The sequence below is a fragment of the Vespula vulgaris genome, chromosome 11 (assembly GCF_905475345.1).
Source record: "Vespula vulgaris chromosome 11, iyVesVulg1.1, whole genome shotgun sequence".
NCBI lineage: Eukaryota > Metazoa > Arthropoda > Insecta > Hymenoptera > Vespidae > Vespula > Vespula vulgaris.
This window is the reverse complement of record NC_066596.1, coordinates 1,107,848-1,133,686: the sequence shown is the minus strand read 5'-3', so window position 1 is coordinate 1,133,686 and position 25,839 is coordinate 1,107,848. Positions and strand designations below refer to the sequence as shown.

Sequence of the window (25,839 nt, the reverse complement as noted above, 5' to 3'; positions counted from 1 at the left end):
CACGCGGTTCTACGTAGAGAAAGAGAGAAAAAGAGAAAGAGAGAAAGAGAGGGAGAATTTGTTGGCGTATAGGCATACACGAAACGTAGACAGTACGATCACCTTCTCTAGGCGTGTACCAATAATATCGATGTATGGGAGGGGTCTCTCTCGAAAATTCTCTCGATCTCAGTGGGGGAGGGGTTTTTTGATGCAGTCTGCAATAGCTACTACTACTATTACTACTGATATACATATATGTATATGTATATATATATATGTATATATATATATGTATGTATGTATATAATAAGTATATAGGGAACATAGAAAAGTATACGATGTGCGAAGTATAGTTTGATTTGTTCCTAGATTATAACCCCTCTTCTTCGACCTTTGATTCTCTTTCTCTCTCTCTCTGCAGCGTATTTTTTTCTCTTCCTTTTTTTTTAATCTTTCTTTCTTTCTTTCTTTCTTTCTTTCTTTCTTTCTTTCTTTCCTTTCTTCTTCTTCTTTTTTCTTTTTTTCTTTTTTTTATTCATTTCTATCTTCCTCTAACGACCAATAGAAATGGGAAAAAAGATTGGAGAACTTCGCAGCTGCAATTACAACGTCGCTCTTCTACGATATTATTTCCTAATTCAATTTTTAACCTTTCCCAATATTAATTCGCATTACTGATACGAAACGTCACAAGGTGTACATTACGAATGTCAATGATGCGGAAGATCGCGAACGTTAATAATAACGTATCATGAAGATTCGTAAAGACGTTAGAAAGAAGAACGGAATAAAATAGAATCGAATAGAACCGAAACGAAACGAAAAGAAAAGAGAAGAAAAGAAGACCGAAGAATTAAAAAAAAAAAAAAAAAAACAAAAAAAGAAAAAAGAAAGAAAGAAAGAAAAAAAAAACGATCCATCACGCAAATAATTCCGTGTAGGCGAATTCAATCCGTTTGTAGTTATTAATAGTACAAATAAGAAAATATATTTGTCATAACAGAGTGTCAACGCAGCTGCGTCTCTCCCTTTGCACCCACCACCCCTGCTCCCAGTCTACCTTCCTCCCTCTCTCCCTGTTCCCCCTCTCACCCTCTCAACGTTCACTCTCTCCCTGTTGCTTGACCCCCGTATGTATCGTATGGGGTTGGTAGTTTGGTTGGTTTTCCTCGCGTTAGATATAAACCAGATGGTGGTGCAATTTGCACCTAGGCGTCGATATGCGAACATACACGAAGAGTACACAACATTCATACATACACGCATATATATATATATATATATATATATATATATATAGACACACATCACACACGCATATATATATATAGACACATACATACATACATAGGCACGTAGTATACGAAGAGACAGACAAGCGATGCTGTGTCGTGCGGTGTGATCGTCGCTTCAGGCTCTTCGGATGCCACCGTTGCTCGTTCCGTTGCTTGTTGGGGTAGCTAGACTTTGGAAGGGGGTGTCGTTGTGCAAACATAGACCGATAATGCCTTTCTCTTTCTCTCTCTCTCTCTCTCTTTCGCTCTGTGTATCCCCTTTTTCGACCCTTTGACTCTTTTCACTTTGAACGACGTGATCGTTTTTCTTTGAAGTTTGACAGTCCCAAACTCATCGACTTATTTATTCCCAAAAGAAGAAAAGCAACTTGGTCTAATCTGTGCTATTTCTCGAACTCCTTTTTCTATTTCTTCTTCTTCTTCTTTTCTTCTGTTTTATAAATTGTTTTTTAGTCATCGTCGGTATAACAATCGTTAGAAATTCTCAAACCGATTTGTTTCATTGAGCTGCGTTCTTGCTTAAAATCCCATGTACCTAGTACGTACAGTAGAACAACTGTTACAGTACTGTCGATAATAACAACAATAACGACGGGTCCTGCTTTTAAAGGTACGGGCATAGATTCATAGGATCGCACCCCTAGCCACATTGTGTGTTAGGATTAGAGAACAGGCCACGCAGAGACGCGATAGAAAAGGAGAGAGATAGACAGAGTTTGCGGCGTGCTAGGGGATGCTTTTTGTCCCACCTACCCTCTTTCTCTCTCTCTCACTATATATCTCGCAACTCAACCCCTCTTTCGACGATCGTTCCTGGTCGACGTGAGTACACTTTTTCGAAGACATACACGTAGGTACATATATGTATATATATATATGTACACGTATTCGGTTTGTTTGTTGTTGTAGCAGAGATACATCACTTATATACGCATACACATATATATATATGTGTGTGTGTGTATATGTATATATAGATATATACGTACATATATATACACGTTGTGAGAGCGTACATTCACAAGATAGGTAGGTATACATATCCAGAACCATTCGATCTCGCCACGGGGGTTGAAAACACCCTTTGCTCGTACGATTCAAGCTTTGATTCGCGCATGCGTGCCGGCAAACGACGGAAGATCCCAGGGGATGCTCCTACGCTAGTGTGACTATAAGAAAGAGAGAGAGAGAGAGGACAACGAAGAGTAGCCCCATCTCGAATCCCTGTTATTGTTGCGATTTAATGAAATGTTACGCCCGTCCGCCCGCGATTACTTTCCCATTGCGCCGATTAACTCCCCGTTTTCAGACTACCCTCGCGTTCGACGTAGTACGACGTTCTCCTACGTTTCCATCTTCTTTTCTTAATACGGAATCCATCCACCCCTACGAAGGAAGGCTCCTTTTGAAATATAGAATTCTCCGATCTTCTTGGATGTCTCTTTCTTCCGAGCTCTTTAAAAAAAAAGGTCTCTTTTTTTTACTATATTCCAGGTATGGTTCAAAAATCGCCGAGCGAAGTGCAGACAGCAACTTCAACAACAGCAACAACAGCAACAACAACAACAACAACAACAAAACTCACCGTCTAAGGGTTCACCGAGAGCGAGCCAATCCCAAACGAATGGAAATCAGAGTGGGAAAATGGCCGCTGCGACTAGCTCGTCGACGCAACCAAGTCGACGTTCCTCGCCAGTCTCCCCACCACGAGGAAAGGAGGCACCAAGTACGAACTCGCCTTTGTTATCGGCCAGCTCGTCTTATCCACGACTTGGAGTAACTCCAACCGGTGGAAGTGGTGCCAACAGTGCTCTTACGACACCTTCACCCCCGCTCACACCTGGATCGAGTCAGCTACCCCCATCCTCCTATCCTCCGCCAATGAACCAGATTCACCACGGTGAATACGGTTTCACGTGGAGCTCTGCATCACCCGGATCCGTGAATCCGAGTCAGTGTTATGCAGGGCAGACTTACAATGCCTACCAGAATCCATACACCAGCGGCGATTATTATCAGACCCAAATATCCCACATGCATCACAGTCCGCAGGGGAACTATCACCACCCCCAATATCATCATAACATGGCATTAACGTCTTCGATGTCACATCTTACTACCCATCATCTCAATCCAAGTGGCAGTAACGAAATGACGAATACTACTGCCGATAACGATGGCTACATTCTACCCGATCAAAAATATCAGGCGATGGTATAGCGCAACACCAGGACCTCAGGGATATTTCATCGTGGACAAGAGGCTATCGGGAGCGTTCCTAGTTCATCGTCCGTATCATCCTCGGCGTCGTCTTATCATTGGCGTATCAATAACGCTCCTAATTGTCACGAAATAAACGGTAGTCTCGATTCTTCTGACGATAATTAATTTCAAAGATACTTTAACAGTCCACGATGGATTCCCTCCCTCCTCTTGTTTCCTTTTTCTTCTTTTTCTTTGTCATTTTTTTTTCTTTCTTCCTTTTCTTTTTCTCGTTTCTTTTCTTATTGCCTTTTCAACGGAACCGAAGAGATTCCGTTCTCTTTTTTCTTTCGCGTCGATTTTTTTTTTTTTTTACCAAAATCGTCGCAAAAAAAAAATATTGAAAAGAACAAGGGAATCTCGATTAATCGACATTATTCATTCTTTCTCGCGATTATTATTCTTGCTTCGTTAATAAACGTGATCTTCATTATTGTTTGTGAATCGTTACTTGAACCTCCCTCTACCCCTACCTCCTCCTCAACTCCATCACTACCCACACACCGCCCCACTAACATTTAAGAGCGAGCAACATTGTTTTACGGAAGCTTACGCGAAACGGCTTCTCTTACTGATCGATATCAAAGCATAGTTCAGAGGCTTCGAACAATTTTCTTTTCTTCTTCTTTTTTTTTTTTTTATCTCCTATTTTTCGCGTAACTGTAACTTGACGTAATATCGTGTTCTCTTCATCGCACGATTTTTATTATTTTTTATCAAACACTCACTGAAGATTTCGATTTCAGATTCGTATACGTTTGATATAGAGCTTTTCTTTTTTTTTCTTATTTCTCTTTGAAAATACGACATTTTCTTCTATAATTTCATTGAAAATGTAAATAAAAGAAAGTGTGAACGTGAGTAAATGAATGAATGGACAAAGAGATCATTATGATTTTTCGAGTTATAAAAGTTGAAATAATGTTAAATAGGAGAAGGCGAATATTTCGAGATAAGTGATATCCGACGAAATGCAACCTGATAGAGAATTAGAAATAGAAGAAAAAAAAAAAGAAGGAAAGATATAAGGCACCATTGACACATTTTTTCTTAAAATTTTCTTGTTCTTGTATTCTTTTTTCTTTTCGTTCGTTTGGAAACAACTTAAAATTATGCATGATTAACTTTCGTCGGAAATAAAGTGACCCCGTGCGCTTCTAAAAGAGTGAACGTGGAGATAATTATTTATCTTAAAGAATTTAACTAAAATATATCGACAGAATTAATCACCGCATAATTTATCCGTTTAACGCCTGCTGCATACCAATAGTCGTCATTTATTTTACACTTGTATACCAAGCGAGTCATATAAATACAATATATATATCATTCGAAACTAAATAACAAAGCATGAATATTTTTTTAAAACGAATGAAATCATTATTGCAATAAACTGCAATAAACATATTTAATTATCACAAATATAACACTAATAAATTTTGCACAGTTTCACAGATTTCAAATCTATTATTCTCGCGATCTAATTTCATTTTCTTTTTGTCCTTTTGCTTCTTTCTGTTTTATCAATCGTAAATTTGTAATTTTTAATAAATGTTTAAATTATCTATGACGATAAAACAACATTTATTATTATATTGAATATACTGAATTCAAATTTGATATGTTGTTATAAAAGAAATATATATATACATATATGTATATATATATTTTAATTTGAAAATGAATGATGTAAGAGAAGTTCTTCTAACAGCTAACGTTATAACTGCGCCACGTTTTGACAATTCGTTTTTATCTCAAACTTTATCTCAAAAAGAAAAAAATAATCTTTATCAGTAGTTAATATGCTAATGTGATAATAAGCGAATTTGGGATTCGCAATATACTTGATTTCTTAAAGAAAGAAAAAAAGTATAAGAAGCAGAACTTCATACACTTTTCATTTGAAAGTTAATCAAAATCTTCCCATTCTTTCCTTTTCAAACTTCATTCGATTTAATTTATTTATCGATTAAAAAGGAAAAAGAAACATTTGTCCCAAACATTTAAAATAAACAACACCTACTATATTTGAAATTTGTTCTTTTGAATTAGAAATAACATTTCTAACAATCGACAATAATGAAATTTATAATAACAATCGGATAAATGTCCTTGTGACATTTGTAATTTGAAAAAAAAGAAAAAAATTAACGCCAGATAAATATCTTATTAGATTAACAACAATTTCCTGATTTGATAGTAATGGATAAAAAGAATATTCATGCTTTTACAAATTGTAGCGACTGACTTGGTATACGCATGTATGTTATGTATTTACGTACACGTATAAAAATATATCGTGTATACATTTTTCAGGGTTCCTCGCGTAAACGCCATCAATCCTCACTGCCATCATTATCTTATAGATATTATGGTTGAATACGCGTACGTTCATTATTACAATTAATATTTATATTAATAATTACTCATATCAAAATATTTGTCTGATCTATTCGACAACGAAAGATAATTTGTGAATAGCTAATGAAAGATTGTAGAACCCGAAACTTGTACGGTGAATCGATTATCATCTGAAATATGACGTTAAGATCAAAATGATTAAAATGGTGGAAATGTTAAAACAAAAGTCGAACGAAAATAAAGAAGAAAGAGCAGAAAATCAATAAAAAAAAAAAAAAATAAGTATATATATATAAATAAAGATTGTTCTATGAGTTTGTTGGCTTGCATGGGTGCATCCGTTCGTGCATGCGTGCGTGCGTGTGTGTGTGTGTGAATGCATGAGCGTTGATTGATATATAATTAACAAATTCATCGTCGTTGTATTCTTATCGTTTTCGGTCTACGAAACTTTAGAATTGTCTGTCCTCTGATCTAGAATGAAAAAAAAAAATAAATAAATAAATAAATAAAATAAAAGAAAATAATATATAAATATGAAGAAAATGCAGATATTAAAAAAGCTCTATAGAAAAACTAGGAGTTTTATCAGCTGAATTTGATCGTTTATTAAGAATAAATATCGTGAGTGTATTTTATCGTGAATACGACCCTCAAATGTATATTTGTTGTGAAGCATTATATTATATAACGATTTAAGGATTTAGTTAAGAGAAAGATAGAATAAGAAAAAAGGATATCGTTTAATATTAACGATAAAGTTAAAAAGCATAAAAAGAAAAAAGGAAAAAGGAAAAAGAAAAAGAAAAAAAAAAAGAGAAAAGGAAAAAGGAATTATAAGAAGTGACAAGCAAACAGAAATTCTGTAATCAATATTGTGAGCATATAGGATTTAAGCTGATTTGTAAGAATAGTTATAATAATAATAATACTATTAATGATAATAATATTAAGTAAATAATAATAACAATAATAATAACAATAATAATAGTTGGTAATGATAAAGATACGGAAAAAAAATCATATTAATATTAATATTATTAATAATAATAGTAATAATAATAATAATAATAATAATTAATATTAATATTAATATTAATAATAGTAATAATAATAATAATAATAATAATAATAATAAAAATATCATCACAGCTATGCCAATGTACATACATTTAGTACGTAAATTACATTGTAAGATACACATACATGATCGTTTTATCGTGTGAGAAGTGAAAGAATCTTCATACGTCAGAATAAAAAAGAAAAAAAATAATAAAAAAAAAAATAAAAACAAAAAACAAGATGCATATTATTAATAACAAATCATTTTCATCGAGTCTCATTAAAACGGACGATTTTGTCATCCTCGTTTCTTTTTTCGATATTTTTTCTCATCAACATTTTTATCCGACTTACGGTAAGTACAGAGTTTTCGTTAAAAAGAAAAAACAAAAAACAAAAAAATGCATATCGAAGATAAAAAGGAAAATAAACAAAACAGAGAGACGCAGGACGAAACATTTTTCACGTAACTTTGACGATCATCCAATTTTCGAATAAAAAAAAAAAAAAGGAAAAAAAAAGAAATAAACGAAAAATAAAAGAATAAAAACGAACAAAAGCAAAATAATATTTATAATAAAATTAACAACAACAACAATGATAATAATAATAACAACAGTAACAACAATAACAATGATATACGTTTCGATACTTGCACAAGAACTCTACGGTGATTCGCAATACCGTTCACTATTAATCACATTGATGCGTTAGCAAGAGAGCTCGTAGCCTCCGGCTGCAATTCTGCTAATGCATCTGGGTATTAACTAACGTTACAACGCAACCACCGGATTCTCCATTATTTTACCGTACTCACCCGAGTTATCGATCGTATGCGACATCGTGCGTGATATTAATTACAAGTCGGTGGTCAGGTCTCAACGATAGAAAATTTATCACGTATCTCGCAATATCTATACTTGTTTTACGAAGGTATATATATTTAACAATGTAAACGAATCAATCAAAAAAGGAATATAAAATATGAACAACAAACGATAATACAATAAATTATTACAATATATAATAGAGATAAATAGATAGATAGATAGATAGGTAGAGAGAAAGATAGAGATAGAGATATAGATAGATAGATAGATAGATAGATAGATATATATATATATATATATATAGAGAGAGAGAGAGAGAGAGAGATTATCCCCCATAAGATATGATCCAAGTCGATAAGACAAGATTTAGGCAAAGTTTTATCATGAGCTTTAGCAGTGGCTTTCATAACGGCTCATTAAAGGATCACAGGTGCATCGGATATTGTGGTAGGTAGAAGATAGGTAGGTACGTTCAAGAGCGAATCGTATGATGTACAGCAAAAGCAAAGCGTATATACAATATATAAATACACACACACTTATATATACATGTATATATGTATGCAGCTATCTAAATGGTCTAAACATCGCAACAAAGGATCCCCATGCAGCTGAAAACGAGAGGAGAGTCCAAGCACGTTCGGCTAATTGGACGGATCGCGTACTACTACTATTACTACTACTACTACTACTACTACTACTACTACTACTACTACTATTACTATTACTATTATTACTACTACCTGTCTACCTTTTGACGGATTAATCCCAACGTCCTTTCTAACTCATCAAATTAACGAGCTATAACAAATCGGCGGGTACCATCGAATCCTTTGATGACCCTCTTCTGTATTATAGTAGAAGAACGAGGAGGAGAAATAGGAGCAGTAGGAAAAGAATATAAAATCCTTTCTCTATGACTTTCTTTGAATAAAAAGGAACGAAGATATAGATCAATGCTAAACCCTCGTTGATAAATCGATCGTTTTTATTTCAATCAAGGGACCATCTTATTTCATTGTTTTCATTGTTTCTTATCTTAACGAAGAGAAATGTATAGGTAATTGGCTAATGTTGAAAATCTTTATATTTCGTAGGAACGTTGGCTTGATTAGATCAAGAAAAGATAAGTTCAACAGGTGTTGTGATCTATCGAATAGGCTCGAACACAGGATGTGGCTTAAACCCATCTTGGAATTCCCCAAAGTGGGAAGACGACAAGTCTGTCCATTTCGTCCGTTCACTTTCGAGTACGGGCGAAGACAATGGCCTTGAACTTGGCCGAGTACCACGGCGAAGAGTTAAAATCGGCTTGCGTTTAGCCGGATCCCATTATAACAACTCGGAGCCAGCAGTAAGCTCCATGGCTTGCTTCTGCTCACTGTGTCACCGGGCTAAGCCCCGACTTACCTACCTATCCTTGCAAACGGTTCTCTCTCTCTCTCTCTCTCTCTATATATGTGTGTCTCTCTCTTTCTCTCTCTCAAACCCTTTCCTTTAACCTCCTTGTGCCTTCGAAAGCTTTAGCAATACTTAATAGTTGTATTATGTTTGTCACTACCTTTGTCACCTCTAACTTCCCTCTACCTTTCAAAAACATCGAGAGAGAAAGAGAGAGAAAGAGAGAGAGAGAGAGAAAGAGAGAGAGAGAGAGAGAGAGAGAGAGACTTCGTTGAAAATCTTAGGTAGCATCCTTTGTACTTTTGTTTCTAATTCTCCATTTGAGGTTTAACCAATTGAAAAGAGTAACAAGTGTATCTCCATCTTATGTTTATTTATCTTATCTACAGATTTTCAGAAGATAATTTTTGTAAAGAGAAATAAAAAGAAAATGAAGAAAAGAGGAATTCGTGACAATGTCTATATCGTTGAGATTGTCGATGTCCATGACTAAAATTGTTTTACGATCGATCGATCAATCAATCTTTGAGAAGATCGACAACCTGACGAAATCTACGTGATAAAGTTTAAATATCTGTCAGGGAAACTATGTATAATTACTTTTTCTGTTTCTTTTTCTCATTCTTCTATATGTCCATTCTCTCGCTCATTGTTAGAGAGAGAGAAAGAGAAAGAGAGAGAGAGAGAGAGAGAAAGAGAGAGAACATAGAAATTTACGATCTTTCTCAACGATCTGTTAGATCATTATTTATTACTCGCATAACGACAAGATAATAAATCTTGTTGTTAATCGTGCCAAAGATCGATCATAAAATGCGATTATAAGAATCGATATATATATATATATATATATATATATATATATATATATATATATGTATGTATGTATGTATATATGTATGTATGTATATACGTATGACTATGTATTTCTCTCTTTGTCTTTCTCTCCCTCTTTCTCCCTCTCTCACTCACTTTATATTTTTTTCTTTCTTTTATAATTTTGTCTTTTTTTTTTTTTTCTTTTAATCCTTTTTTCTCAAGTGTCCTTTTTGTATAGTGGACCCAGGTGAGAACAATGTCTGTCGACGTATTCGACTGTTTACGTTCATTACACTTTTCACCTGCGTCCCGTCTGTATTCGGACTCGTTAACCATGAATAATGAACGTGAAGAGCGCGAAAATGTCTGGGAATTTGCGGTTAAGCCGCAACATGCCGATCGAAATGCTAATGATGCCCAACATTATAATTCTGTCCCCGATCATGGCTGGGATTAAACGTAAAAGTATTCGTGACATCGACGATTTCGAATTTTCAACTTTTGCCTGTTCGTTGATATCTTTAGAAAAGAAGAAAAATAAACAAAAAACGATACAAGACAAGAAATTTTGCAAATGCAACTCATTGGATTTTCATTCGTTGTGTCTACGGTATTAAATAAGATTGAATCGTTTGTCTTCGTTTTTTTTTTTTTTTTTCAGAAAAAAAATAGAAAAAAGTGACAACGATTTTGATTTAATTATTTAATCAATCAAAGTTGTAATGATAATAATAATAATAATAATAATAATAATAATAATAATAATGATGATGATGATGATAATAGTAATAATAATAGATTGTTAAATGTAATTATTAAATGTTACTTTATTATTGTAAATTATTATTTGCAATATAATTGACATTGCAATAATTTACAAATATAACAATGTAAGTATTATACATTGTTATTTTAAATATGAGCGATCAGTTCGTATTCGTCGATTTAAAAGTTGAGGAATATAGTACTCGACAAAAATGATATTTCGTTATTATGCAAATATATTTGTACGCAATATAAAAAAAAAAATGTGGCTGATCGTACTAGTCCTTACGATATATTATTATTCGATGCAATTTTTTGCAATCTTTTTACGCAAAAAATTTCGCACTTTTAGCATGAATATGAATTTACGAACGAAATAAATGCGCTATTGATAAAAGTAATAACCAATAATAATAGCAAATAGATATCTAAATATATTATTAGCAGATAGATAGAAAATTCGCACGACGGTTATATTCTTAAATATATTATATTTAAGATACGCACATTCCTTCTTTTTTTTTTGAATTATTATTAATTCTAACATTAGATTTAGAAAAACGAAAAACTATATGCAGAGAAGAACAAATATATGCAATTTTTAAAACTAACGATCGATAAACGATCTTATTTTTGAATAGCTGCTTAGAAAATTTCAATAAGATCAATTCAATTCAAAGTAACCAAAATTAAATTTATCAATAGAATATTATTGAGATCAGTTTGATCTTAGAAAAAAAAAAAAGAAAAAAAAACATATAAAAGAAAAAGAAGATAAAGAAGATAGCCAGTTATACAAGAAATATATCTCTGAAATAAAGTAGCTAAGGCTTTTTGATTAGCATTGTTTCCAAAAGAGAGAAAGAGAAAATAAAGAAGAGAAAAGATAGAAGAAGAAGCAGAAGAAGAAGAAGAAGAAGAAGAAGAAGAAGAAGAAGAAGAAGAAGAAGAAGAAGTTAGTTCGGTATTGAACGGTGGATCAAAGAGGACAGGTTCTCGTTTTCCTAACTAGATTTCTCCTTCCCACTTTAGCGGATCGTTTAATGCTCTATAAGCGGCAGTTTTAAACTCGCGAGTAAATCGAATCACCAAGCATTCTATCTCTCTCTCTCACTCTCTCTCTCTTTTATTCTATCTCTTTTATTCTCTCTTTCTTCCTCTCTCTCTCTCTTTCTCTCTCTCTTTCTCTTTAGTTCACTTGATTCAAATTCGATTGAGGAAGAACCGAGTTCGAGAGCAACGAAACGAAACGTTCGTAGCTTTGATCTTTTTCCCTTAGTTCGATTGCGGTCCCTTGGTTAGAAGCTTGGACGTACGCTTCTTCTCGTGCACATGCCACTAAAATTTTATCAAATTCGCACCGATGCGATTCGTGCGATAATTAGAGAGACGTTTGCTGAAGTCAGTAGTCGTAATGCTTTACAGATCAAATCGCTGATCTATCTGTATTTTTAATACCGAATGAGTAATTTGAAATCTGCGAGTTATGAGAATTTATATATCTTGCAGATATTAGGCATGTTTTCTTTCCTTCTTACTATTTCTTTCTTTCTTTCCATTTTATCTTTCTTCCTTTCCTTTTTATGAATTATGATCGTTACTAAGTAATAAAAAAAAAAAAAAAAAAGAAAAAAAAGAGAAGAGAAAAAATATATATACATAAAGAGGAAAAAAGGATTAAAAAAAAAAAAGAAAAAAAAAGGGAAAAGAGGATAGAAAGAAAAAAAGGGGAAAAGAAAATATTGAAACAAAAGTAGGTATATACGTTTCTATTATATTAGAAAAGAAACATTTTAAAAAAGAAGGAAAAAGATAGACCCCCCATCGTGAGTCCGTGTTCGTTGGTTACCTTAGGCGGAACGAATATAGAAGAAAAAGAAAGAGAAAAAGAAAAAAAAAAGAAAAAGAAAAGAGACAAAAATATAAAAAAAAAATAATAAAAAGGAAGGAAAGAGAGAGAGAGAGAGAGAGAGAGAGAAATAAGAAAAAATGAGGAATATTACCTTCGGGACGAGCTTCATGATGGCAGTGGGTGGGATTAGGTGAACGTCCACGACAGGGCTTCGAGATTCCGAGAACGAACGTCTTCTCTCTCTCTCTCTCTCCTCTCTTTTTTCTCTCCTTTAAAAGTTCCTTTCAAACGGCGACTCTCTTCCGTATCTTCGCGTCATCGATCGAGCGGAAATGTCGTGATCAATTTTCAAAGAGTAAAAGAGAGACAGACAGAGAGAGAGAGAGAGAGAGACAGAAAGAAAGAAAGAGAGAGAGAGAGAGAGAGGAGAATAAGGAAGCGCTTTCTTCGCGGAATAAAAAAGAAAGAAAGAAAAAAAAGAAGAGAAAGAAAAAGAGAAAAAGAGAAAGAGAGAGAGAGAGAGAATAAACGAGCGACCCAATTTTTCTCGACGTCCAGAACCGGGTCCGGGTCCGTCAAGGAAGATCAGAAGCTCCGCCAGGAAGTCAAGGGGGCGCGAATGCATTGTTAAGCTCCCTCTGTCCAAACATTCGCTCCACGAGCTGCTTCTCGTATAGGCTCGAGTAAAACTCTTCTCCCTTCCCTTCCCAACCTTCCTCCGTATCCTTCCATCCTTCCTTCAACCCACCCAACGCTCTGCTTTTGGGCTTTGGCCTCTCTACGACGCACTATACTCTATCTCTATCTCTTTCTTTCTCTGTTTCTCTTTCTCTCTTTCTCTTACTTTATCGTCCACCCTCTATCGTCTACTTTTCTCGTGCAAAGCCACGAGAAGCGTCCGCAGGTAATCCTAAAAAATGGACCGTCGGTTTCCGCCGCTGGCATAGAGGGGAAAGCATATATACCTACGTGAGGAATGAGGGAATAAGTGAGAGAGAGAGAGAGAGAGAAAGAGAGAGAGAGAGAGAAACCAGTTTATAGAGGTAATGTCTTGCGTACAAGTAAAAAACGCAGGCGTATAAATAAATAAACAAGTAAATAAATAAATAAATAAATAAATAAATAAATAAATGATAGGACGGTGTCGTTAAAAATGAAAATTCTACCTCGCGAAACATTTCGACATTCCCCGGTAAGAGTTTCATTACCTATGAGACATTCGTAAAAAGCTTCTCCATCTCAGTCCAAGTGAAAATTTCTCTCTTTCTTTTTAAAGGAGGACGTAGCTTTTCCATTTTAAAGATCCCGAAGGAAGGGACAGCGGTGTGTTAGCACGGTAGCGACCGTATAGTTATAAGTTCCATGCTGAACGGAGGAAGAAGAAAAGGGGAAAAAAAGAAAAGAAAAGAAAAGAAAAGAAAAGAAAAGAAAAGAAAAGAATAGAAAAGAAAATAAAAGAAAAGAAAAGAAAAGGAAAGGAAGGAAGGAAGGAAGGAAGGAAGGAAGGAAAGAAAGAAAGAAAGAAAGAAAGAAAGAGAATGGAGAACGACGTTGAGATGAAAAGAGATGGATAGATAGAAAGAAAATGCTGGAAGAGAAGGATGTTAAGATGAAAGGAGAATGAGTAAGAGAGAACGAAAACGAGAGAAAGAGAGAGAGAGAGAGAGAGAACTCTCTAGGAAGGATCTACCATGAACGAGAAGAGAGCCCAGAGAGGGTCCTATAAATAATTAGCGAGGAGTCGCTCTCTGCTCGGCGGACGTAAGCCGCTTACAACCCCCCATTCGACTCCCTGTTCAACCCTCCCGACCCCTCTCTCCCTCTCTCTCTATCTATCTATCTCTCCATCTCTATCCACCTTTCTCTTTCTACCTCTTTTCCTCTTCTTCCTCTTCCTATACATTCGGCCACCCTCGTTTCTACACCACCCGATTGCTACCCTTCGTAGCAAGCAAGCAAGCAAGCAAGCAAGCAAGCAACCAACCACCCACTTGCTCACCCTTTTTCATCGTCCTTTTCCTCATTCTCTTCGTCATTCTCTTTCTTTATCTTCTTCTTCATCTTACCTCTTCTTTCTATCCGTTCTATTATATACTCTCGCGTATCCATCTATCAATCCGTCCATCCTTTCGTTTTACTACCTGGCTAAACGTTTCTCAGAAACTCTCTTAGCATCACTAAGTTCCGCCGTTGGAAAAGTAATGCAAACATCTTTAGGATCGAGGAACTAATCGATCCTAATGAGCGCCACGTGCTCTTCTTTGAACGTTCGGAATAATGTTGGACACGGATATCTGCATCTGTGTTTATTGGTGTAGGTCTTTGATCGACGTTTATCTTCTTTTCTTTTTTTATCTTCAATGAATGAGTGTATGAATGAATGAGTGAGTGAGTGAATGAATGAGTGAATGAATGAATGAATGGATGGATGAATGAATGAATGAAATATATTTTAAATCTAGCGATTAATTTTTAACTATTACGTAGCATATTTTAATAAATGAATTCGAATCGATTATCTCCAATTTTTTCACCCTATACCACCCCCACCCTTTATCTAATTTATCAACAGTGAATGTTCCTGTTGTCTTTCATTCACACGCGATAGGATCAGCTACCTTCACGAAAGTTTGCCACGTCGTACGAAGTTCAACGTAATTATCCGAAAATAATCTGACGTTAACGACAACGATCCTTGGAAAGCCATTTAAGAGAGTAATCGCGAAAAGAGTCGATGAATAAACGATGACGTAAAAATCGTGATCGATTAAACGAGTCAATTAAACAACTATCTATTTTTTCTTTTTTTTATTTATTTATTGATTAATTAACTACCGACGTTGTTTCATTAAAATACTTCTTCGTTCGTTCGTTCGTTCGACGATATCAATTAAATATATTTATTTATATACGTATATTATATAAGTGTGCATGTGCGTGTGTGTATGTGCACATGTCAATTGATATCAATCACGAACAAAATGAAATTGAGAAAAAACTATTTATTAGAACTAACTAGGTATCGCGATATTATCTATTTAAAATTTATCGGGCACCCTGTTGAGAAATAAGAGGGTGGAAAAGAGTAGCACACGCGTCCACGATCACAAGAGATGATCTACGCTAAGGGTGGGTCAAACATTTGAGGCGTCGATGTTGACCGACCAAGTAAGAGCTAACAAAACGAGCTCGAGTTTTGTTACTCGACGTTCCACTGGCACGTGTCCTGCCACTCCGTCACAGACTATTCGATTAGGCTGGCTTATGCTTATTACCAAAGATCACTTTCTCATTCGTTGCTCTTTTCTTCTCCTTTCTTTTTTCGTTTCATTTTTTGACCGTCGAAAGGCAAAACTTTAAGAGTAATCGAACTTTTATGAAGAGATGAAAGCTGAATTATTCCGAAAAAAAATATATATCGTATCGATTATTATATTTTTCAAGATAAAATGTATATCACTTAAACTTTGTTATAGAAAAAAAAAAAAAAGAAATATATATATATATCGTCAATATACTATATAAAATAAATACTATTTGTTTACTAAACTGTTTAGAGTCGATGAACAAAGAAATGTGAACTTATTTAATAATAATATAATAAATAAGCTAATAAGTTTAATAAATATAAAATTTACATTTACTGCATCGACTTTAAACATTTTAATAAAGAAGTAGTATTTATTATAAGTAATATTTTATAGCAAGTAGTTCCTTATTATAATATTTATTATAAATAAATAATTATTATATCCAACAAATCTGCATTTATTGCATCGACTCTAAACGTAGACTCTAAACGATAAAACAAAAAAAAAGAAAGGGAAAGAAAAAGAAACAAAAGAGAAAGAACAAAAAAAGAACAAGAAAAACAACGGAAACTTAAAAAAGAGAAAAGATAGCGAATGATTTTTCAAGACTGATTTACGAGGAGAAAAATAAAAGAAGAAATAATAAAGATTGGACTACGAAGAGCTATCAAATTTGTAACGTTGACTATTAGATGCGTGCGCCTGGTGCATGTACAATGCGGAACCTTACGCACAAAGTGAATCTCGGGTTACTGGTCTCTAGGGTTCATGGAAACCCTATACCATCGTGTGTTAGGCCACTGCAGTGGAAAGAGAGAGTACATGCATGCGTGAGTACACGTATTTGCAACGTGAGAGAGATAGAGACAGACACAGAGAGATAGATAGATAGATAGATAGATAGATAGATAGATAGACAGATAAATAGAGAGAGAGAGAGAGAGAGAGAGAGAATGAAAACTCAGCTTGATGGAAGTCTGGTATCGGGTCGATTCGTGTTTCGCATGGTGCATGCTTCGTGGCTGTGCTCTATTAATGGCCGCGTAATAGCCTATTTGTGATCGCCTAACAGCAGAAGCCCCTATCTCTCTCTCTCTCTCTCTCTCTTTCTCTCTTGCTCTCTCTCTCTCTCTCTCTCTCTCTCTCTCTCTCTTAGTAGTAGCAGCAGCCCCATACTTCAGAGCAATATTCCCTAGGGAAATCTCGACTGGTCGAGGTCGGTACAACAGATCTTTTTCTTTCCCTTTTTTCTTTTTTTTTTTTCTTTTCTTTCTTCTTCTTTTTTCTTTTCGTTCGTGCTGAACGATCTGGGAGGTCTGATGATGCTTCTACGATACTTCAAAGATAATATTAAAAGCGAAAGAAAGAGGAAAAAGAACGATAACGGGTACACGACATCGGGTTGAATTATTTGATTCGTTGGATTTCGACTAGTGAAATATTCCAATGGAAATAATATACCGGGTGGGACACTCAGAAATGATCGATTCTTTTTTAGCAAGCTTCGTTATTTTTGGTTTTATGGGGGAAAGGAAAGATATTGAAAATATGGATTAAAGGTGTATCGGGAAAGATATGTTAGGTAGATAGTCAAATCAAGAATTTTATATTCCGATTTGTCTGTTTAACTCTTGTGCGTTATTCCGCTCGAGAGATACAATATTTTGAATCTTTCATTCATTTTTTGTTTCTTTTCTTTTTTTTTTTTTTTTTTTCTTTAAAATCTTTTTATAATTTTAAGCAAGAATGAAGAAGTAGTAGAAGGAAAAGGAGGAAAAATTATCTGTAGCTTGTTATTATTTGCCCTGAATCATCAGTGATCTTTTTTCAAGATATTCACGTAATCGCTTTTTGATATCGTACCTTCATTTTTTTTATTTATTTTTATTAAAAATTTTTAATACTTTCTTATTCGGCAAGAAGAATTCTCATTCGTGAAAGAAACAAATCTCAAGGTTCTATTGAAACAAATTTTATTTAAGATAAGAGATTTCTTTAAAAGTAATTCTTTCTTTTTTTTTTAAAGGAATCTTCAAAGTGTTCTAAAAAAGGAAATATCGATGATTTTCAAATTTTGTTTGAAAGAAAAAAGAAAGGAAAGATAAATTTCTTTCCAGGTTCAAATATGTCCCATTTGAAATAGCAAAATATCATTGTAAACATTTTCAAATAAAAAATAATGGAATTAATCAGGTTGTCTTTGTTTCAAATACTTTGACGAATATAATACATAAATTAGATATGTTAGTAATAGTTATTAGATAATATGTTAGATATAAACGAGAAATAGAACTGAATATGGATGAATTATTTGAGCATGGTTGATTTAGATGAGATAAAATATTTTATAATGAAAACAAATTTGATATGAGTATTTGAGTTTTTTTGATATGAGTAAATGAACTATATTTGTTATCAGTTACGTTAATAAGACTTTTTTTGTTCAATAAAAACTTTTTTATAAAGAACCTATAAGATTGTTATTGTTAATTCATTTAATTAATACAATAATATACCTAAAAAATCGAGATATATATATTATATTATAGTTTTTATTATAGTATTATTATATTTGATATAGATATCAAAAATATACGCATATATATTATATAGTATATACATAGTATAACGTAGTATATATATATATATATATATATATATATAAATATTCTTTATCTAACGAAAATAATAACCGCCATAAATTTTTTTTTATTTCCTTTCTTCATGCTTTATCTAAGGGACCTTATGCTTCCGAAAATGATTTTCACGGACAATAACAAGGAAGAAGAAGAAGAATAAGAAGAAGAATAAGAAGAATAAGAAGAAAAGGAGAAAGAAGAAAAAGAAAAATTCGACATGCAGGTAGTCATTGAATACCTACCCGATTTTGGGACCTTAGTCCCAACAGCGGTACAACCAATCAAAAACTCGTTAGTCCTGGCACGATATTTGGGATAACAAATGTGAGAAATTTCAAAAAAGAGAGAGAGAGAGAGAGAGAGAGAGAGAGAGAGAAAGAGAAATGAGAGAAAGAAAGAGAGAGAACTTAGAATCATTTCCTGTATGTCTTTCATTTCCGGAAGATGTGAAAATACAATGACATCATTGTATGAATTTTTAAATATTTATTAGAGAACAAGTTGACGATAATTTATATTAATAACTATAAACTATTATAGAATATCGTAAATTATTGGATATCATAGTTAGGTTTGCTACTTGTTGGTAAAATGATCGAAGCGTTAAATGAGCATTATATTGAGTGTATCGAAGCATGACGAGGAATGGAGACAAGCGACGAAGTATCAAATCCCATTTGATATCGTCGTATGAAAGATTTATTATAGTCGATCACCTATTACGTGTTACGTTATATTTAAGATTAAAATTGATTAGTTTATTTTTTTTCATTTCAATTATTAATATACAGATGGAAGTTTAAACAGCGAAATAATCACTGTGTTATAAATAAATTAGAATTATTTCGTTACTTATTTGATATAATTGAAAAATTATCGACAGATAATGAGATAGATAAGTAGTTTTAAGTATCTATCTGTCTTATTAGATTAATCGTGCATAAAATGATTTCAAATTTCGTAAAAAAAAATATATATATATATATATTATTATCATTATTAATATTATAAATTTTTTTACCTCAATTAATTAACTTTTATGAATTGACATTAATTGCATAATATTTTATTAAAAAAAAAAAAAAAAAAAAAAATATTTCTCAAAGAAAATCTTACACACATTCTATAGTAATCGAAACGAAAAAGAAAAATATAAACTTATAAACTTTTCAGATTAGATTTCTAAACATAAACACAATGACGATATACCTATGTGCAACTATTTTAAATATATCAATATTACAAAAAAGCTTGAGATGTTAATTATTCGATTACCCTTCAAATCGAACATTTACAACGGATTAAAAAACTATTTCTTTCTCTTTTTCTTTTTTTAATTTCTTAAGAAAATTGTTTATACCTATAACTATAACATTCATATAAATTTATTGTCTCAAATCCGAAGTATTTAAATGTCCATTGTCAAAAGCAAATATATCATTTAAATTTGTTTTTCATCGACCATGAATACACCATAAAGCCAAACTCCTCTCTAGCGACATTCGTCATGGTTTCTTATTAGATTTCAAAGGATCTTCCCTCACCCATAACTGGAAATGATCGAGATTCTTGACTCGTCTGTTTTGACAAGGTGAATAAAATTCGTGGTAAAGCGATGACGGTGTAACCGAATGACCGTCGGGAGTCAATCTCGTTATTGACTGCACACGCGAGATCGATATCTTCGTCGGTCCCGCGAGTATTACGCTGCAGAATTACGTGAATGGTTCGTTGGATTGGGCCCACCACAGGAGCCCACGTGGAGTGTCCGCCATTGTCTGGGACAGATCGAATTATACACGCGAGAAAGTCCTTCTATTATCCCTTTAAAAAAATCGATAGATTTCTCTCTCTTTTTTTCTCTCTATTTCTTTTATTGCGACGAACTGTTATTTATTTTTTTACAATTTATTATGTCTCATAAAACAGGCCCAAAATTTCCCCCGCGTCTGTTTGTCTTCTTTTTTTTTTTTAAATACTCGATGTTTGTATCATTCAATCACTTAATTTCAATTTAATCGACAGATATTCGTCGAAATCAATTCGAATTGGGCCCAACAAAAATTGGATTCGAATAAAGAGATCCAAAGGGGATCATAAATAACAAAAATTGGGTGTTGAAATATCAGATTGAACAAATAGAAAAGAAAAGAGAACGAGGTAGAAGAACAAATTCAGAATAAACTAAGGTTCTAAAAATCAAATTGAAAAGTATAACGTCACACAAAAATGAAGGCCAACGATATCCCATAGAAGTTCAATGATAATGCAATCGATACTATCAACGAAGCATGATTCAAAATGTGTGTCAAAATTATTTAATCTCTCTCTCTCTCTCTCTCTCTCTCTCTCTCTCTCTTTCTCTTTCTCGCGTTTTCGAAGAACTTGAAAAATGTCACACACCTGTAGAGCGAAGAAACTTCTCGCGAGTTTTCTTTGGGTTCCCGTAGGGATTGGTTCGAGATGACCGGCAAAACTTTCTTAGAAAAGAATAACTCGATGTACGATTGTAGATTCTAGTGATCCGTTCAAACTCTCCCTTCCTCCTTCTTTCTCTCTTTCTCTGTCTCTCTCTCTCTCTCTCTCTCTCTCTCTCTCTCTCTCTCTCTCGTGATTTCATCTAAAGTAACGTGATCAATCATTATCAATGACATTCGTTGTCACGGTAAGCAGTAAGGAGGATTTCTCAGACATATAATACCTCGAATGGAGTTGGAATCGTGTCGATGTAGTCGATCGAATTTGTATTAACTCGAATGAATCGGTAAATCGAACGGTAGTCCTTTCGTCGATTGTAATCGTATCGAGATCGTATCGTTTCGTTTCAACTTGAATATACAAGGTGGTAATAGAAATGGACGAATAAAAGAAAAAAAGAAAGAAATATCAATACGAAGCGTTTAAAATGTGATTCATAGTAACAATAATGATATTAATAATAATAATAATAATAATAATAGGTAATAATGATAGAAAATATAAATAAATAGATAATAATTATTCTTATTAATTTTTCTTCAAACCAAATTGAATTACATCGACAAATTAGAGATATATGCAATATTTATATATTTATATATTATTATTATTAGTAGTAGTAGTAGTATTATTATTATTATTATTTTCACATATTAAAGAGTTAATGAAACAAATCGATAATCATTAAATGAAACAACATAAGTATATATTCAGCGTTACATAAGCCTCACTCAAATCTCGATATTCGATTTTATATGATTCTACTTATAATAGAATGATAATTAGATAGTTACATAGCTGATTCGAAAAAAAAAAAAATGAAAAAAGAAAAGGAAGGGAAGAAAAAGAGAAGAATCATAAGGGATGAATTCTTTTCTTTCGATCGAATAGAGAGAATGAGTAGTCACGATTAATTCGGAGACGCGTGTGACCTCGGTGTAGGTAGGTAGGTAGGTAGGTAGGTAGGTACTACTCGCTCGTCGTGGTTGGTAATTCATTGACTTGGTAACTCGACGGTGACTTTCACCGGTGATTTACGCGAAAGCTTCGTAAGCGGCTTGCCTCAGTTTCAAATTCCGTTCTCTCTTCATCAATGAGCCTTGCCCTACGCGAGTAAGGAACGAGGAAGGGAGATGGAAACATGAAGAAAGATAGATAGATATATATATATATATATATATATATATATATATAGAGAGAGAGAGAGAGAGAGAGAAAGATGTATATATATATATATGTGTGTGTGTGTGTGTGTGTATTCTCTACACAACGTAAGGTAGGTAAGTATCTATGCGTTGAAGAGAAATAGAGATAATGCGAAAACAGAAAGAGAGAAAGATATATAGATAGATAGATAGATAGATAGATAGATAGATAGATACAGAAAGAGGAAGAAAGAGAAAAAAGACAGAGAAAGAGAGAGAGAGAGAGAGAGAGAGAGAGAGAGAGAGAGAGGGAAAGAAAGGAACGAAGGATGAAACGCAGCAAAGGTTATTTGCACCGAGTTGTCTTTTTTTTTTTTAGTACTTTTTGTTCGAACAGTTTGTCGAACGGCTCAGCCGGCTGATCTGCGGGATGATGAGCATGAACTACATTCTATATAAAACCCGGAGCATTTTAAGCTCCCGGACGAATGCGCTTTCGCGGTGTACGGGACGTGCTGCTTCTCATCGATCGTTTAACGAGAGAGAGAGAGAGAGAGAGAGAGAGAGAGAGAGAGAGAGAGAGAGAGAGAGGAAGAGAGAGAGAGAGAAAGAGGAAGAGAAAGAGAGAAAGAGAGAATCGTCTTTAAGTCTTGGTACGAAAAGATCACAGAGATCTTTTCAACGATACTCGAAACTCGTTCTCTTGTCTCATGTTTAATGTTAAATCATCGTTCTGATCATGTTCTAAATGGATCATTGTTATTTCCATAGTTAGTTTAGCTTTTGTCGATCGACTAATTAGATAGATAGATAGATAGATAGATATATGTATGTTCAAAGATTTGAATAGATAGACAGCTATATTTGATTATCGATTGTTTAATTTATTAAATAAATAATAAGTACGTTGATAACGATCTTCAATACGTACAAATGTACGTGTACATCCTGCTTTTTTCTCTTTCTTTCTTTTATTTTTGTATTCGTCAACGGTATTATCCATGTCCGGCTTGATAAAATAAAATAAATATGTGGATAGACGGCAGAGAATATTGATACGATTTCTGAATTCGTTTTAATTCTCTCAACAAAATGATTATATCGATCGTTGGTTAATTTAGATAGGCATCCATCTACCTACCCATCTACATTGTTATTATTACTATTATTTAATCAAATACCCAATGAGAAATATCTCTGGAAACGTTACAAACGTCTTTTTTTTCCTTTTTTTTTCTTTCTTTCTTTTTCTTTTTATTTTCAATAATTCCAAAATCTACCTACGATTCTTGCGAATAAATAAGGGTGATCGGAAGGGTAAAACTAAATTGATCATTATGATAGTAGTGTGATACTTGAAATATTTATATCAGCTTTTTAACGGCCGTTTAAAAATGACGTTGGCGAGTAACCGATCGTCGTTGAAAATTGAAACGTTAATTACTGTTACGAGCGAAGGAATAAAGTCGAAATAAATGGGAAAGCAGGGACAGGGAGAGAGGGAGGGAGAGAGAGAGAGAGAGAGAGAGAGAGAGAGAGAGAGAAAGGAGAGAATGAAAAAGGAACTTTAAGAAAGTTCTGACACGTATCAGAGCCAATAATCCCGGCACTTTAAAAGTTTATTTTATCCGATGACGAGCATGTATAATGAGCATCGTTCGACTACCGAGTAACACTAATTGAAACCGGTGTGGCAGGTTGTATATACGAGATAGCAAAGGTACGAACGATTGTACGATCAGGTAAGAAAAGTTGATAACCGAGAGATAACGTCTGAGTGAAATAATAATAATAAAAAAAAAAAATAATTTCTTGATCATTTCCAATAAAAATAATAGTCGTCAGTTCAACTTGTTCTTTCTCATTCAAGATAGGATAGATAGATAGATAGATTATTATTATTTTATATTAATTTAATAAACCATTTTAAATAGATAGATAGATAGATAGATAGATAGATAGATATTTACTACGTATAAGTTAGATCGTACGTTCTTTAAAGCTACCAAGATATCGAATAAATATACTTGCTTATTTATCTATTCATTCCTAAATAAATAATACAAGTCAATTTATAGCTACGAAAGAACTTTAAAGATTTTCATCGCTTCATTAACGTGGAAGAAACGTAAGTTGATGAACCGTCGCGTGGATCCTATACTCGCGTCAATCGGTCAATGAGGAAAATTGGCTAAGAGTTTCATGAATGGGCCGCCCGTGAATAAAGTAGCTACATGTTAGTACAGGTTTATGGAAGCAAGCCGGTTTTAGTTACGCTAATAGCGTAGTAATGCTGGCTGATCTTTTCGAAATCCCGTAAGAGCATTAACCGCTCGCACGTGAGCAAGTTAAATTGCTATGATGCGGGTATACGAAGCGGGGTACCTAGCTATCACCTGACTACAGAGTGTATCAAAAGAAAGGGATGATCGGTCCATCAAATAAAAAAGAAGAAAAAAAAAGATGAAAAAAAAAAAAGGGAGAAAAGAAAGTGAAAAAGGGGAGATAACGTATCAACGAAATGAGATCAAAATAATCAATTCGAAGAGAGCAAATATAATTAACGAGATCTATTATTCATTATTTCGATAGATTATTTATCCATTTCCTTTATTTAATACCAATCTTTCTCAGTTAAATAAGACGACATTAAAGGAGTCTGTTTAGTTCCTCCTCTCTTTCTTCAAGCAGCGATAGACGATATCAATTTCAAGGGACATATCATCAGCGCGATATTACGATTCTCTTTCGCGAGCAAAACAATCGTCGCATCTTTCCTACGCCATTATCGTCATCCACGGGGAAGGAAATACCTACTCGGGACGATCGGTGAAAAATATTTGAAAATAGCGAGTTACGTTCGCCCATTTTCTCGCAATCTATTCGCGTAGGACGATGAAGTAGGAAGAAAGATGAATAGAGAGAAAGTGAGAGGGAGAGAGAGATAAAAAGAGAGAGATGGAGAAAGAGGAAGAAAGAGAGAGAGAGAGAGAGAGAAAGAGAGAGACGGACAGAACATAACGCGAGGTATAAAAGGAATGGAACGACAGGAGACAACAGGCTCGAAGGTAGAGAAAATATATTTTCGTTAACGTCGCCGGACGATTCGTAAAACGTGATTGGTTCCCCACTACGGTACTCAACACCATCAGGAACAGCCCCAAGCCGTGCCACGAACGAACGTGGCAACGTAGTAGGTCTGTTTTTAGTGGGGTTACCCCCACTCCATCGACTATCTAACCCCCACCATACCAGCACGCCAACCGAAAGCGAGTACAGTGAATCTCCCACCACGCGACGTCTCAGTCGAGCCCCACCAGCGCTCGATGCTGGTCCCCACTATCGTCTACAGAGGACGCGCGCATACTCCCCTCTTTTCTCCTCTCTTCTCGTTCTCCTTCACACTGCTTCTTTCTCTCTCTGTCTCTCACTCGTTCGTACGTTCGCGCCCATAACCCCTCGACCAAGAGAGCGATCCGTAACAACTAAAGTTCTCGTGAAAAGTTTAGCCAGGTTCTCTTCTCCTCTCTCTTTCACACATACATTACACACACACACACACACACACACATACACACATACACGTACAGCATACACATACACATGTATAGTGCACCTATAATATCTGCTCTTGGTG

The 25,839-nt window shown here is 34.2% G+C and overlaps 1 protein-coding gene and 1 long non-coding RNA gene across 3 annotated transcripts in view; one reads left to right on the top strand and one right to left on the bottom strand.

Annotated features, from left to right (window-relative positions):
• The window catches only part of LOC127067634 (homeobox protein OTX2-like), a 57,238-nt gene extending 51,004 nt beyond the window's left edge, over positions 1-6,234 (top strand). The window contains exon 5 of the mRNA XM_051002818.1: positions 2,772-6,234. Within this exon, the coding sequence (XP_050858775.1) occupies positions 2,772-3,497 (726 nt within the window). The 3' untranslated portion in view covers positions 3,498-6,234. The remainder of the gene's footprint in view (positions 1-2,771) is intronic.
• Positions 6,235-6,252: 18 nt separating this feature from the next.
• The window catches only part of LOC127067635 (uncharacterized), a 39,859-nt gene continuing 20,272 nt past the window's right edge, over positions 6,253-25,839 (bottom strand). For both annotated transcript variants that reach the window (XR_007782692.1, XR_007782691.1), the window contains one exon: positions 6,253-6,374. This is a non-coding gene — a long non-coding RNA (uncharacterized LOC127067635). The remainder of the gene's footprint in view (positions 6,375-25,839) is intronic.